The 17,502-nt window shown below is 35.9% G+C and overlaps 1 protein-coding gene across 3 annotated transcripts in view; it reads left to right on the top strand.

Annotated features, from left to right (window-relative positions):
• LOC115987625 (protein ACCELERATED CELL DEATH 6-like) overlaps positions 1-17,502 on the top strand; it is a 59,818-nt gene that overhangs the window by 8,098 nt on the left and 34,218 nt on the right. For all 3 annotated transcript variants that reach the window (XM_031111210.1, XM_031111212.1, XM_031111211.1), the window contains exon 3: positions 12,714-13,001. In XM_031111210.1, the coding sequence (XP_030967070.1) occupies positions 12,714-13,001 (288 nt within the window). The remainder of the gene's footprint in view (positions 1-12,713; positions 13,002-17,502) is intronic.

Here is a 17,502-nt window from a genome sequence, read left to right on the forward strand (position 1 = left end):
CTACAGACATTGTCTAAGTGGTAAAATGCATAACTCCCATTTAATAAATCAGAATTTCATTCTACAAAGCCTCTTAAATTGATACATAGTGATGTATATGGCCTCGCTCCTATCTCTTCTATTAATCATTTTAGATACTACCTTGTTCTCATTGATGATTACATAAAATTTACTTTGGTCTATCTCCTCAAATACAAATCTGATGTTTTTGACATCTTCAAATACTTTAAAGCCACAGTTAAAATCAACTTAATTGTACAATAAAGATCTTAAGAACTGATGGTGAAGGTGAATTCACCTTAAATGGTTTCAATCATTTATATTCTACTCATGGCATTATCCATCAGTTGTCCTGTCCTCACACACCCCAACAAAAAGGAGTAGCTGAAAGAAAGCATAGACATCTGATTGAATGCTCTCTCACTATGCTCTCACATCAAAATTAACCTTGTCCTATTGGTCATATGCTGTTTCAAAGGCCACACATATCATCAATAGACTATCTACTACTGTGTTACACAACAAGTTTCCATGGGAATTGCTATTTCACTCTAAACCTGACCTTCATCACTTTAGAACTTTTGGTTACACTTGTTTTCCCTTGCCGAGAATTTACAATATACACAAACTCCAACCTCACACTAAAACTTGCATTTTTCTTGGCTATCCTGCATACTTTAAAGGCTACATATGATTAGTGCCGATTTCTCTTCGAATTTACATTTCCAAACATGTCTTGTTTAATGAAATTGAGTTTTTTTTTTTTTTTTTTTTTACCCATTGGTTCTTCCACTGGTCCATTTGCATCTTCACCTTCTCCCATATCTCACTGGTTATCTTTTCTTTATCATCTATAATCTCCTAAAATTTCCCCATCTCAGCCACCTAACCAATCACATCCTTCAGCCTCTATATCTAACCTTACTCCTAATCCTACTACTGAACCTATACCTACATCTACAGTCACTGAACCAAGACTAGATTCTATAGAACTCTCCTCAATACCCACTACACCAAGACCAGCTTCTGTATGACCCTCAATCTCTCTTATAGAAATACCACAAGCTATCTCTCAAATTCAAATTCCTCCTTCAACCTCAAACACGCACTCTATGACAACTAGGTCTAAAGATGGGATCTTTAAGCCTAAAGCTCTTACTACCAAGATTACAAAACTTGCCAAGCTTCCGTCAACTATCAAGGTGGATTATACTCCTACTAAGCCTCCATCCTACAAGGTTGCTACTCAATATCCACAATGGTGCATAGCAATGGATGAAGAATTTGATGCTCTCAAGGGACAAGGGACTTGGTCTTTATTTCCTTCCTTTCCATTTAAAAATGTAGTTGGCTGCAAATGGGTCTTCAAATTGAAGCATAATGGTGATGGTAGCTTTAGTAGATATAAAGCCAGATTAGTTGCCAAAGGGTTTCATCAATAATATAGTGTTGATTTTGAAGAGACTTTTAGTCTTGTAATCAAGCCCCCAATTGTTAGAATCATTCTCTCCTTTGCTGTCTAATTCAACTGGCCTTTAAGACAATTGGATGTTCGAAATGCATTTCTTCATGGTTTTCTTAGGGAAGAAGTCAATATTGTCCAGGCTCCTGGATATGTTGATCCTACTTATCCACATCATGTTTGCAGACTTTGGAAGTTTCTCTATGGCCTAAAGCAAGCACCTAGAGCCTAGTTTGATAGGTTCTTTACTCAACTTCTTCACATGGGGTTTCATACTGCTCTTGCAGATTCCTTATTGTTCATCTTCAAACAAGGCAAGGTCTTGGTCTACCTCTTAATCTATGTTGATGACATTGTTCTTACCAGCAATAGTCCCACTTTTTTGAATTCTCTTATCAAGCAGCTAAGTTAGGCTTTTGAACTTAAAGATCTTGGTGAGCTTCACTATTTTCTTAGGCTTCACATTACCAGAACTTCCAAAGGCTTATTTGTTAATCAAGCCAAATATGCTCGCTTCTAAATCAGCTACAACCCCTTGTGCTCCTAATTTAAGATTGGTTCCTATGGAGGGTATTGCTCTTGCTAATCCTTGTGAATATTGAAATTTAGTGGGTTCATTGCATTATCTTACAATCACATGCCCTGATCTTTGTTTTGCTGTGCATCAAGTGTGTCAATTCATGTCCACTCCTTCTGTGCTCATCTAGTTATTGCCAAACATATTCTGAGATACATTAATGGCACCCCCAATTTTGGGATTTTTCTTCAACGTGGTCCTTTCTCCCTCTTTGCATTTTCAGACTTCGATTGGGTTGGAGACCCCTTTGACTGTCAGTCTACGATTGGGTATTTGGTTTACCTTGGTTATAACCCTACTATTGAGAGTGCTAAGAAAAAATATGTTGTCTCTAGATCGTCCAGTGAATTTGAATATGGGGTGTTGGCAATTACTGCTGCTGACCTCTATCGGCTTCATCAAATTTTGAAAGATTTGGGAATATTTCTTTCCTATCCACCAAGCTCTGGTGTGATAATGTCTCTGCTCTGGCTATTGCCTCTAATCTTGTTTTTCATGCTCGTACCAAGCATGTAGAACTGGATTATCATTTTGTTCGTGAACATGTTCTTCGGAGAGATCTTTAGGTTAAGTATATTGCCACAGTAGATCAGTTAGCTGATGTGTTTACCAAGAGCCTCTCCACCTTTCGGTTTCACTTCCTTCATTCCAAAATCATGGTTTCCATTGACCCCATGCTTTTGAGGGGGGATGAAAGAGGAAAAGCAGAGAAGTCTACTATTCCAACAGTAACTTTAGAATGTAACGATAATATTAAACAAAATGATGAGGTTTAGTTTAATGACAAATGGTGTTGTTTTGGTCTAATTGTTTCTATTTAAAAAAAATTACTGAAGATGACGCCATTTTGATCAATAATAGAAACATTGATTTAGTTTTCCAAGAACGACATCATTTTTGGTCTAAGATCCTCTTGATCAGCTTTGTTCTTCCTTTATGAAAAATTGTCTTTCTTCAGCTAGATTAGATATTTTTTCAGTTATTTTGTCTTGTTAATACTACTATACTACACTGATATTCTTGTTAAGAGTTTGTTAGGATAGAAGCTTCTAGAGTTAGTTGCTTAGTCTATGTAAGCTCTATAAATAGAGCTCTCTGTTTATGTATTTATTCAGTGTTCTTGAAATACAAATTTAGGGAACTATTTAGATACTCTCTTTTTTTGTTCTTCTGTTGTTGTTTTCTTTTCAAGCTCACATTTCTTCTGGAAGAATGGCAGAACCAAGAAAGGGACGAGATAGTAATTTCTACTCTTAAAGCACGGGTTTAAAAGGAGGTGGCCAAGCAAGAAGGGATGAGGCAATACACAAGCAAGAAAGAAGCAATTTCACTCACTCAAGTAGCAATCTTAGCTTAGAACCAACATTAGAGGATTTTTTTTTTTTTTTTTTTTTTGGTAAATATGGAAATATTATTAACTAAGAAACACTGGCAGAAGCACCAGTTATACAAAGTCTAGCATGATAAACGCCCATCATATCATCATACAGGTGCTGCAAAATAACAGGGGGAGGGGAGACAAAAACTAAAGGCAACTCTGCAAAAGCCGATCCCAGCTTGGCTAAAGCATCGGCAAAAAATTTGCTTCCCTGAAGCAATGCGATAATTTAACTTGAGGCAGACGCAGTAGTAATTCCCTGAAATCATCAACAAGACCAGACAAATCTCCATTAGCATTGACATTGCTAGAAACTAAGGAAATTACTACAGTTGCATCAAGTTCAATCTCCATAGCAGAAATTCCCTTTTCTAAAAACATTCCCAGACCTTCCCTCAAAGCCCACAACTCCGCAGCGATACTAGAGTTAACACGAATGGACTTTGTAAAACCCACAACCCACTATCCGGCTATCTCTAAGTAAACCACCACACCCTGCCAGCCCACTCGAGTTGACAACCGAACCATCCGTATTGAGCTTATGCCAACTAGCAGCTGACTTTAGCCATTGGACCTGTCTTAAAAGTCTATCCTTCCCTATGTTAGGCCCCAACACACAATACATGAGCTCACGAGTTTGCATTTCCACCATTTGTACCAGATTTGGGTTAAGGGATTGTTGCTTGAAAGCCTTTTTATTCCTTTGCAGCCACAAATTCCACAAGCCTAGCAGAAAAAAATTGCACCAATCATAATCCTTACCATTGGCCTTTGAAGAGTCTAAGGCATTCTTTTTTATCCATACCATAAGATCATTCGAAAAGGACTGTTTTAGACTATCAGGACAGCTAGAATGCTCCCAAAAGTATTTTGCTATTCGGCAATCCCTCAAAACATGAATAATACTCTCCTCCAATTCTTTGCAACTGTCATAGTCTCCCAAACTGCCAATACCACGATGAGTCAAAATGGCTTTCACCGGTAAGCTCATGTGCAAGCATTTCCACAGAAAAATTTTAATCTTGGGCAAAGTATGGATCTTCCAAATCCATTTGCCATGAAAATCCAGTATTTCAAGGTTCTCATCAATTGCCAGTAGGTAAGCATTTCTGGAGTCGAACTCCCCATTTAAGCTGGAGACCCAACTCCTGTTATCCTCCCGCATAACATATCTTCTAAGTGGGATGGCTTTTACAGCATTTAGAATGTGGTTAGGGAAGACAAAGGAGAGGTTAGTCAAATCCTAGCCATTATTTGTAGTCACCTCCCTAATGCACACCTCACTTTCTCCTTGGTTTTAAGGACCTTCAATGAGGGACCTGATTGAGCCAATATTCAACCACTTATCATTCTAGAAGCTTAGTGGGCTATTGCAACCCACTATCCAGTTAGAGCCTTTCTCACAAATGCTTCTTCCAATCTTCACTGCATTCCAAGCTCTAGTATGAGCCTTTGGCTTTCTAGCAAGCCCAGACATGTACTTTTTCCTCAACACATCAGCCCATCCTCCACCTTTTGAGTTCTCCATTCGCCAACACAGTTTAGCAACTAGTGTTAGATTTCTTCCTCTAGTTTCTTGAATGCCCAAACCCCCTCTGCACTTTGGTTTAGTAACTTTTCCCCAGCCAACCATATGCAGTTTTTTATGATCTTTCGTCGATCCCCACACAAAATTCTTGCTAACCTTATCAAGATTATTTAGAATTCGGATAGGAAGCATGCACGCTTGCATCACATAGGCACGTACCTTAACCACTATGTGAATTTCCTGTTCAATTTTTGCTAATTGCGTAACTTCAACATTATCAGACTTCCAAAGCACCCAGATACCACCAGAGTTCCCAATAGTGTCAGCATGTAATGCTCCATCAAAAGGGAGCCTATTTGTAATATCCTTTACCCTCTCTCTACCAACATGTGTTTCCATGACAATCACAATTGAGGGGGAGTGGGTGTCTATCAAATTCTTTAGAGTGATGTGAAAACGAGGGTTCAATGCCCCACTACAATTCCAAAGAATAATATTCATTGGGACAGAATCAGGGGTAGCCTGCACTACTTTATTCAGATTTTGAGCTTCCACCTTACTCAGCAATCTCCATCCCAACTCCCTTAGAGGCCTCTTGGAGAATTCCACTCCCTGTGCAAGAAGCACCATGTGTTCTAGTACTCCCATCTGAGTCTCTCTTGATGAAATTAGAAGATTTGACCCCCTTGTTGCTACTTCGGCCTGAATCAGACTCTTGGAAATTATGTTTCCCCGGTAACTCACTACTCCCAATTTGGACATCCAAATTATCCTTACCTCGTCCTCTTCCTCTATATTCATGTCTTTCAAGCTTAGCTCTAAAGATTGCGGTGACAACGCTTTCCACCTAAAAATTTGAGCTTCCCCTTTTGTCGATCTGTCTGATGGAAATATCCACTAGGGGCAAGCCCATTCCAATCACGCCGGGTCTGTCACTGGAAACAACCCTTTCATTTTTCTTTCTGGTGTTAAGAGGGAAGATGTGTTGCTAAGCTTGCATCTCGTCTAGATCGTACCATCCCCAGATCAATGTGGGACTTTCTTTTATTTGTGCCAGCATGCTTGTGTCAGCATGCTTGGAGATACCACCATGATTTTTCCCTTTCGAAAAATTGTCCATTCTTGCTTTCTTTGGCCTTCCACCCCTGCCATCTTCCTTCTCACTACTCATCGTGCCCAGAAAGGTGTTTGAACAAAAGCACCTCTATTTCCCAAATCAAAATCGACAGAAGTACTAAGCGAAATAATGTGCTTGGGGTTGAACTCAATGCCAAAAGCAAAAATATAAGGGCTATCAGAATTATGAAAAGGTGTTTCTTGAGTTGACTGGAGCTTCGGATTTGTTGGAAGAGACGTTTGCTTTTTCCTTTCTCTAATTGATGATGGGTTATGTGACACCTTATGACCCACCTCCATACTATCTACGTTAGACCCATGCCTATTACTGAAGGTTGGCTTGTCACATGACTTGTAAACCTGCCTATTAAAAGCCTCAAAATTCCTAGAATACCCCTTGCCTGGACCCACACCCACTCCTTGATTGAGTTTTCGATGCCCCTCAGACTTAGCTACTACTTTCTTCCTCTTAACAAGCAACCAAGGGCCATACACTTCCTGCCCATCACCTTTCAAATCAGAATCCACCTTTCCCGCCTCTTTTGAAATGTCACCAACCTCACCACTAGTTTCAGCTTGATCGGCAGAATCATTAGACTTCTCCATCATCGCAGCTGGAGTCCTTTCTTGAATTGTAAAAGGGCAATATTCCCGTCGGTGTCCCACCCGACCACAGGAGAAGCATAGGGTGCTAAAACCCTCCTCATATAGGACTTCTTGGACAACCCCTTCAAGGAGAATGGATGTGGTCAGCAGCTTGTCCAAGTTAACTTGGATGCAAATTCTGGCAAACCAGCCCCTCGCCTCTGATGCCGTATTAGAGTCCACCCTCAGGATCGGTCCAATGGCATTGCCAATTTCCCTTAGCACCCCAAGGTCATAATATTCAAATGGAAGCTCCGGTAGCCTAATCCACATGGCCACCATGTTATACACTGCGTTAGTTGGCTTGAAGTTCGGTTCCCACGCTCTAACCGTCAAGAAATGTCCGCCGATAAACCACGGACCTCCCTTAATAACGTTCTCATAATCCTGAACCAGCCCGAACCTCATGAGGAAGAAATCATGACCCAAGTCGACACAGTCAAGCCTCCCCGCTGGCTTCCATAAACTCACTACCTTCAAGTTAAGATAATGAAATCCCCCAGTCCGTCCAAAAACCTTAATGATCAGTGCATGGTTCCCTCTAGACCTAATGGATTTTCTCTTGTTCGGAGTTAGGTTGTTAGCCACCATGCCATTTACCAATTCACCCATTTTCACCGAAGGTGTGGACAGGTCCAACTCGTGACTATCTAGTTTGAAAGCCTGTGCAAAGGCTCCTGGCATCTCACCGACGAGCTTATCCCTGTAGGAAGGAGGAGAGCCAAACTCTGAGGATCCCTATGCATCCTTAGCCTTCTTGGTGCTCTGTTGGAGCTCAGCTTCTTCTTCCTTGGACTTTCCTGCTTGAGAGAACTCACTCCATGTCTCTGTCTTGGCAAGACAACATTAGAGGCATTAACACTTTAGCATAAAAGAGGAGGGATACTTTTTGTAATCTAGATATTTGGAAGCCACATTAATACGGCGTCCCAAATCTCACAAGTTTTATGGAGCTCTAAGTCCAATATATAGGACTGTGAGAGATGGAGCACAAGGCTTTGTGGTTCAACCCTCTTTTAGGAAACCTGTAACAATTTTATGGCTAGAAATAATCTGACGTTGCCCTATGTTCCTTCATATATTTTTTGGTTGTTGGATTTAATTTGCTTGTACAAAGGTTGGTTCAGTAAAACGGCCTCACTTGATAACGGTGGGACCAGGCCCAGCTCTTTATTCTCCTAGCATCTCTGTATTGACTCTAGTAGGCCCTCGATTCGATATTGGACCTGGGCTTGGCTGAGCCATAAAAAAAAGTGCACTACAAACAATAGCGATACTCTACAAATGTACTCCCAACATGGCTTTCATCTACACACACGCATGAATACATGATCAACCACCCAATTACTCATGTTGTAAAGTGGAAGTGCTGATACCAAATTTGTTGCAATAGTGGAAGCTCAATTACCAATTTTTATTGAAAAAAGCCATTACATAGCGCTACCACACAAGATTGATGATGGAACATGGACTTCATAGAAAAATCTCCGAATAAAAAAATCGAAAAGACAGTTTCAAAGAAAAATATAAACAAACACAGGAAAATAGAGGATTTATATTGTTTTTGGCTTAAATCCACGAGTACTGACAAGAAGAAATTCATTGGCAAATTTAAAGAATATAAAATGGTGTAGAGACACTTAGGGGCGTAGCCAGAAATTTTAGTTTAGAGGGGTTGGATTACATATTCATACATAAATACATTTACATAGCTACATTTTACTAACATTAAATTATCCTCTATTTTTTTTTTCATTCAACATTTTTGGTCTAAATCAAGCACTGAAAAACAATTGGAAACTTAACAAGAGAAAATTGCTTTTTAAGTATTGTTACTCCCTAACATCACATATTCTTAGAGTAGTTTTTATTTTATTTTTTATCACTTAATGTTTTGTGACTAACTAATTAAGTATTGACAAACAATTTGAAACTTAACAAAAACAACAAAAAGACCTAGTCCCAAATAAAATAAGATAACTCTAAGAGAAATTTTTTTATTATTAAAAACTTACTTTTTGAACTCAACAACCAAAACTACCAATTAAGAGAGGAAAAAAGTAAAAATTTGAAATTAACAACTATTTTTGTTACAAGGTGGATAGTTTGTTGTTCTTATCAACTATTTTTTGGAACCCAAAAATTAGTTGCTCAATTTTTTTTTTGCAGGGGCTAGCTCTTATTTTTTGGAGGAGCCAAATATTAATTTTTTAAGGTCTAATATTTTAAACAATTGCAAACTATGCATACATTATTATGAAGTTTTAAAAAAATTTTGGGTGGGGGGGGGGGGGGCATGGCTACTCCCATTGCTAAGTGTAGCTCCACCCCTGGAGACACTTTCACAAAACCCAAATCCCAATACAAAATCGTGCATGGACACTCATACCCATTTACATCGTCTCCCTTTTTTCACTCCCATATTTTTGTTGTTTACACCACATCGTCGTTGTTTTCACAGCTTGTAGCGAATAAAGTTTCTCTTTTCACAACTTGCTTCGTCATTGGGTTTAATGTGTTTCCACTTTTGGGATGTTAATTGGATTAAGCATCAATGCTGGTAGTCCCCTTGTTTTGTTGGCCAAAACAAAAGACAAACTTAATAGATCCACAAAGTGGTCAGCAGATGGGTTGGGGGATGAAGTGAATCTTGGTCTAAAGAGTGTTTGGGGTTCAAATGATTTTTTGTTTGGATTCTGAGAAAGTGATGACAATATTCTAGAATGATTTTACTTTATTTTAAAATTTTAATATTTAAAGCAAATTTTGATTTAAATATATTTGATATTTTAACAAATTCTTTAATTTAATTTAATTTTTTTATTTTTTATTCCATGTGGCAATATGCAGGTCATCTAAAGTGGCATAAAAATAATTTTTTATTTGGGTTGTTAGTCACGTTAACATTTTTCATTCATTATTTAATAGTGGGGATCATTTTGATACAATACTAAAAAAATTAGGGGCCAAATTAACATATTTGAAAGGTCAAGGATTAAAAGGACGTGCAGCCTAAAGATTAGGGACATATACGTAATTTACCTATAATAATAATAAATTGTAAATAGGTGTTGTGGGGGATGGATATAACGATAAGAAGATACTATCAAACTAATACATCCTAGTTAATAAACATGCAATAGTAGGGGCATTATCTTCCACCCAATCACCCATTACATGGCTTGTTCATACAACTCAGCATCTTGGGCTAAACCTCTTTCTGGTCTATTGGCACGATTAGAATAGGGAACATAATATATATTGCGAAAAGCATTGGATGGCACTTAAAGGTCACATTTCTATTGTTTATAGAAAGAAGAATGCTAATCATGAACTAATAAGTTTTAAATTACCAATTGTCTCAAAAACTCAAATTGTTAGGAAATTGTGAGTTTAATCACTTAATTATAATTTTAACACTCCCTTTTATGTTAGGGTTTTATGCCTTAAAATCCAATTTATTGGCATGTTATAAGTAATTAATTTGTTTAATTATATGAGACTATTTGTAAATGAACTAATTAGACATTATCATAATTCTTGAGATGCATTAAATGTAATTTAGTTACGAAAGATATAAATCACAAGTTTTTTATAAACTCAAAATATATTTTGTAGTCGATGATAAAAATTGAGCATTTATTTATAAAGACTATAACACATCAACTAATTTTAATTATATGTCTTCTTTCTGGTACAGAGGACTTGGTTTCATCAAAACCAAGATGACTACCTCTTTTATTATTTTTTTATTTTTTATTTTTTAAACTCAATTTTGTCTGGATTGAGTTGGCAACCACTAATGTTTAATAAAAAGCACATCAGACTTCAATTTTTTAGATATACAAATAAATAATAAAATAATATATAAGTACTTGGACCTTCCAGCCACTAAAACAGTTGTCCAACAGTACCCTCTCTCACCAGGTTTTATTTCTACTTTTAAGTTTTATAACATTATTTTATTCCTATTTCCTACATATAATTTTAATTTAAAAAGGTCTCTTTTTGACTCTTACTTCATATTCTCCGAACCTCTTTTCTCTCTTTTCTTTTTTGTTTTTGTCTTTCTTCTTTTTTTCTACTCCTTTCTTACTTAGAGCAGCTCTCCTCGTTCTTTTCTTTCCCTTGCAGCTCCCTTTATACGTTTTTCCCCTCTACTCTCTAATAGCAACTCTCCTCTTTTTATTTTTATTCCTATACCCTTTCTCTTCTCTCTCTCTCTCTCTCTCTTTTTTTTTTTTTTTTTGGGGCTCTATTGGATTCAACACAAAAACTGGTTTTATAGACTAAATCCTATGCATTAGGAACAAAGTAAGAGAGGCTTGATTATAATTTTTAGTACATTAATATATATGATTTAAGCTCTATATATGTAAAAAAAAAAACTATATTTAATATTTAGCGTCTTGCTTCACTTGGGCTAGTGCCTTTTTGGCGCCTTGTCGCCTTGGGCGATACAATGCCTTAGCACCTCAAGGTCCTAACGCCTTTGACTACCTTGGGGTAACCACACGTATTGTTGAATGAACATACATTCTTCAGATGGAATCTATAATCTCTTTCTATAGAGACACAAAATATCTTTTGAAATAAGTTTAATAAGAATTGGTTATTTAGGGGCTGTCACTTTGGTGAAGAGTTACTAATGTTCATATTTTATGAAATTAGATTTTATAAATATGAATAGCTAAAAGATTAAACTGAATACTCAATGAACAAAATAGTTGTTTACAAAGTTACAGTTTATTGTGACTTTGTTCACTATGAATATTTCATGGAGAGGTCAAATGATATCATATTAGAGTATTGAGATATAATTTATTAATAAGGTTTAGAGTGCAATTATATTTCTATAGTGGTACTTGTTATATAATTAATAGTAATTTTAGGCTTGTCAAGAGTTGACAAATAAGTTTGAGGTCCATTGGAGTTAGAGCCTTATTAGTCCCTTTGCTCTTATCCCAAGCCACACATTTAAGCTCAATTGGGTTGGCCCAAAAGGCTAACCCAATTAGATAATCATTTTTTTATTTAATAAAAGTTATTAAATAAAGTAACTACCAAGGTAGTTAAAAACGTACATATGATTGAAAGAAGATAAAATAGTTTTTCTCTATAGGATTTTGGAATACACTTTTCCAAAGGAAAATTAATGTACGTAAGAATTGATTGAAAGGCCACTCATCTTGGGTACCATGTGGAATTGGGATGAAGATTGAAAGTATTCTCAAGTCCTGCTTTTGGATTTTACTGTACCAAGATACACTTTCTCTTGTTTGTTCTAGAATTCAAGGTTACATATTATTTCTCATGACTGAAGTAGATACTTATGTTGCTTTCGTTGTGGGTTTTGTATGAGATGTAAAACCAGTTTTTCCAACATCTTACTTGTGGGCTCAAACTCCCTTATAATAGGTGAGGCCTAATATATCAAATTTTTAACATTTTAAATGACAGGTAGAGTAAAGATAGTGATCGAACTTAGAATCTCCTATTTTGATACTATATTAAATTACCGATTATTCTAAAAGTTTAAGCTATTAGGAAATTGTGAGTTCAATCACTTCATCATAATTTTAATAATAAGAACCCCATCAAAATAAAGATTGATGCAACAATAAATAAATCAATGATATAAAAACAAGTGAAACAAGGGTTGACATTGAAGGGGTATTTTAGGAGTTTTAATAAAAGTTTCATTAAACCAAAATTTATTCCCTCTAATACCTCCCAATTTGAGGGAACAAGAATTTGAGATTATGAGGGAAATGGGAGGAATGAACTTTTCATAGTTTCCATTAAAGCTTCCAAATAAGGGAAGAAAATGAATATTCTAAAACTATTTTTTTCATTCATTTCCACTTTATTATATTCCATATTTCCATTCACTGTTTCCAAATGAGATATTAAATGTTTTTGACACATCTTATCTCTCAATTATTGAACTAAAAAAAATATGTATCATATGTGAAAATTATTTATTTAATTGCTACTGTTCTTTCAGCTTCCGATGAAGAAAGTTATATGACTTGGACCATTCGGATGAAAAGATATTTTATGAATAACAATCTTTGGGAGATTGTTGAAGCAACCACCGAACCTCCTATGCCTGAAGGTGATGAAATTGCTTTTAAGGCTTGGAGCCAGAAGAATGCATTGGCTTTGTTTTTGATCAGAGAATCGTGCGGCTCGAACATATTTCCTCGGATAGGGAATATTAGTGAGGCCAAAAAGGCTTGGGATACTTTGGCAGAAGAATTCAGCTGTTATAATTATACGGACTCTTACTCAGGTAGCTGTCTTCATTCTCTGGAAAATTAACATGCTCATTGCTCAAACATTCTAAAATAAGGTTAAAGTCTACAAGACGCGGTTAAAATTATTATTTTTTAGTTAAAAAAAAAAATTGAGAGTACCAAAAAACAAAAAATTGACGTTCTTGGTGGCCCAAATTGCTTCAAGGAGAGAGCGCTAGGCCGACCTATGCGGCTACGTGTAGTCCTCGTGTGCACCACTTTGCCGCCATGTTGTTTGTCTAAAATTTCTTTTTGTTTTAAATTTATTTCTAAATGTAAGGAAGAAAAAGATTATAAATATCCTAAGAGCATTCACCTGAAGAATGCTAAAAAAAAAAAAAAAATAGCATTTAACAACTTAAAATACTATATTTATTTTAACACCCCACTTTATGTTACACTCATTCGAATTTATTTTTTTACCACTTCATTAAAATATTCATTCTTTATTCATTTTTTTAATTAATGATCTATTTTTTTTCCCTTCTTTCTTACTCATCCTTTCTGTCTCTCTCTATTCTTGGAAGCAATATGAACAACCGGACAAAATTGACAAATGCCCTTTTCGGGCAAAAAAAGCAGCATTTTGCCTCATTTTCCAAACTAATTAGGGAAATGTCTCTCTTTTAAAACTCAATCTTCTCAAAATCGAGTTAAAAAAAAAATTCTGGAATCATATAGTGTCGTTTTAAGGACCTATAGTGGCGTTTTGGAACTCGAGCACCATGAACTCGAGTTCCATGCAAGTTTTTTTATTTATTTTTACCTATAACTTGAGTTCATGGAGCTCGAGTTTCAATACGCCACTAGAGGCTCCTTAAAATGTCACTATAGGCTCTTTAAAATGCTACTATAGGGCTTAACTCGATTTTGAGAAAATCGAATTTCAAAAGAGGGGTATTTCTCTAATTAGTTTGGAAAAGAGGACAAAATGCTACTTTTTTGGCCTGAAAAGGGCAAAGGCCATCTTTGTCCATGAACAAACATTTACACCACCACCCACCAAAAACTCACCACAACCCACCACACAAATCCAAACCCCCCACCAAAAATACACCATCCATACCACAATTACCACAAACCCACCACCCACAAACCTCAATTACCCACCAAAGACCCACCACTCATACCAGAACCACCACAAACCACCACATAAACCCAACCACCCACCAAAAGCCCACCACCCATACCACAACCACCATAAATCCCACCACCCACCAACTGAACCACCGCATATCCCACCAAAAACTATTGTTGCCACCTACTCTCACAACCCAGCCACTTCCTCTTCCACCACCATCACAAAACCCAGTTCCTTTCTCTTCCACCGCCATTAAAAAAAAAAGAAAAAAAAAAAAAAGCCAACCTTCCTCTTCCACCATGAGTGACGGCGGTGGCGATGGAGCCATGAAGAAGAGATGGCGATGAAGCTTGGGCTTGGGTTTAGGTTTAGACGGAGAAGGAAGGGATTGGGCGAGAGGGAGATGGGGAGGGACTAGAGCCACTATACATGGCCTTAGAATCAAAGAAATAAATCAATTAAATAAAAGAAATAGTGGTTAGTTAATGTGAGAAAGTAATAAAATAATATTTTTTATGTATAACTTCTGGCTATAGTGAGGTGTTAGAAATGGCAACTTACTATAGTTGGATGTTAAAAATAAATAGCTTTAGCAACTTTGTTGCAGTGAAATTTTTAGTGTGTGAGGTGTTAAAAATGTTAAAAATAGTTTTTAACACTTTTATTGTGAATGCTCTAAGCACACTCACATTAATGAATGCAAAATTGCAAGAGGTCATTTTTGCATATTTAACCCAAAAAATCACTCACATCAATTTAGTTAAATTTGTGTAAAATAGGATTAGAGCTACAGTAACCATGTAAATGTATGTGGTTACTGTTGTTGTATAAATTGATGAAGAAATAATAATAAATAAAAGAGAGAAATATGATTTGGGTAAATAATAATAAAATTGACAAAAAATAATATTTTTAATAAAATGTAATGTAAAATATATTATCTAATGTTAGGTTTTTTGAATAGTAATTATGTAAAATAGAAAATGTATGTTTTTATACTAAAATAAACATGAATTTTGGCACGAGCTGACGCAAATGCTTTAATATCATTAAGAGCAAAGGATTTGAGAGTGTAAATTCATGAAGAAGTGTCCCTTGTCGTGTGCATTGCACATAGCTCACTTAGTCCCACTTAACTTAAGTAATCAAGTGAGTCATATACATCACACGTGACGAGACATGTCATCTTCTTATTGAAGGTTGAAAGCTAAACTTTAAACATGTTTGAAGCCAAATATTTTTCATAAAATTTAGGGTATACAAATAATCAAAATACGAAAAAAAGATATTAGAGAGTTTGTTAAAGTTGGTTTTTTTTTTTCTTTTTCAACTTTGCTATTGATACAACTTTATTTATAACTTACTAAGGTGGTAATTTGTGAGTGGTAAGAAATCACTTTCACATGGATCAACGAAATTTATTTTTTACTACTCACAACTTGTCATTTCAACAAGTTATATATAAAAAATTTTTCATACAAATTGTATCACCAGATTTATTCTTTATTATCTATATAAAGAAAAAAAAATTATTCTTTATTTTTTTTATGTGAAAAATGAAGAATAAGTTTGTAACCCACACTCGAATTTGCTTAACTTGAACTATTTGTCTGCTCTACTTTTCAACATAGAAATTACAAATTTTCAAAATATTTAAATTCTCATTATTTATGAAGCCATTTTTATTTAAGTTGTCAAAGTTATGTAGTGAATGGATTGTAATTGAGAGTGAAAAAAATTATCTAAATATAAGACATTAATAACTATTGCATAATAAAATCTTCAAATTTCAAGATTTTTTTTTTTTAACTTAAAAAAAAAAAAACGCAAGTTTCTAGATTAGATAATAAATAATATTCGATTAATTCAAATTTGGCATTCATTTTTTTTTTTTGAGAGAGTTTCAACTTATGGTGTCCACTCTTGATGATGCCTTTTTATCATTAAATCAAGACACTAGTTAATTTTTGGTGTAGATGGAGATTGAATCCCAGATATCTTTTAATGTCTCAAAATTGCCTTATCTCTCTCTCTCTCTCTCTTCATCCATTATTTTTATTTTTGAGAAACAAAAACACATACACATAAGGGAGAGGAATGGATTCTAACACAAAGGTATACTACAAACTCCACTCAAAAGTTATGGTAAATTTAAAGTGAAAGTTCAAATATGTGTATAAACACCCTTGAACGTTTAGACTCCAAAATTACAACTTAACCAATTCAAGCATTATGTCAAACAACTAGTGTGCAGAAAATTAACATAATCTATAATATGGAATTGGTAAAACTATCTGAGCTAAATTAAAATCACAACCCACAGCAGATAATAAAAAGGCAAAGATAGAGAGGAAGGAAGATGCAAACACAAAGACAACACGTGATGTGTTATCGAAGAGGAAACCGAAGCCCTCGGCGTAAAACCTCTCCGCCGCCCTCTAAGCGGTAAACAATCCACTAGAAAATATAGTTGGGATACATGGACAGCAATAAACCCTCCAATCCTAATCTACCCAGTGCACCTAAGCCCTCCAAGCTTCTTCCTCCAACGAGGTTGCGCCGAACCTTTTTTCTTTTCTAACTTCCCGGATTCTGCTACTAGACCGTAGCATCAACCAATGAAGATTGGTCTCTTCCTAACTACTTCCCAGAAATCCAAACAGCTCTCTCATAGTGATGATAATGGTGAGAATAAGGTTTGGTAAAATGCCTCTCAAGGATTTGACAATGGAGAGGAAGAGAGTTGAGGAATTTGAAGAGACTCTAATGTATAGATTGTTGGTGAATTAATCTTGTTTTTCTTTAGAGTTTCTCTCTCAAAATTCTCTCTGGAAGCTCTCTTACATTTGTGGGTAAAAGGGGTATTTATATTGGAGTGGGAGAGGAATGTGAAACGTCAGGATTTACAAAACAGGGGTGGTTCGCGGCTTGACTAAGTCGCGAGATCCAGTTGTGAGATAACCGTATGGCTAGTTGTCATGTTTTGTCTTGTAGTGCTCCAGCTAGCATGACTGTTCACCTTCCAGCATGCTTGGCACGTGTGCTGCGTCTGGCGGCTTGCAGCCGCGAGTCACCCGCGAGGCCAAGCCGCAAGTCTCTGTTTTCTTGCACACTATTGAGCAAACTTTACTCTATCTCACTCACTACTCTTACAACAAACCCACCTAAATACAGGATAACTAAATGCTGAAATACAAGCAAATCTGGTACGGAATAAAGCCAATTAGATAGTTGAATAAATTCAACCTTACATAAAGGGAGTTTCCTCCACTCTTTAAACTCCTGTTAATATAATATTTCAACTTTCAATGCCTCATCAATTATTATGAACTTGACAAACCATAATTGATGAGGCATTGAAAGCTTAAAAAAAAAAAAAAAAAATCAAAGTCACCTTAATATCAAGTTTTTCAGTT

Source organism: Quercus lobata, chromosome 4 (assembly GCF_001633185.2).
Source record: "Quercus lobata isolate SW786 chromosome 4, ValleyOak3.0 Primary Assembly, whole genome shotgun sequence".
NCBI classification, from domain to species: domain Eukaryota; kingdom Viridiplantae; phylum Streptophyta; class Magnoliopsida; order Fagales; family Fagaceae; genus Quercus; species Quercus lobata.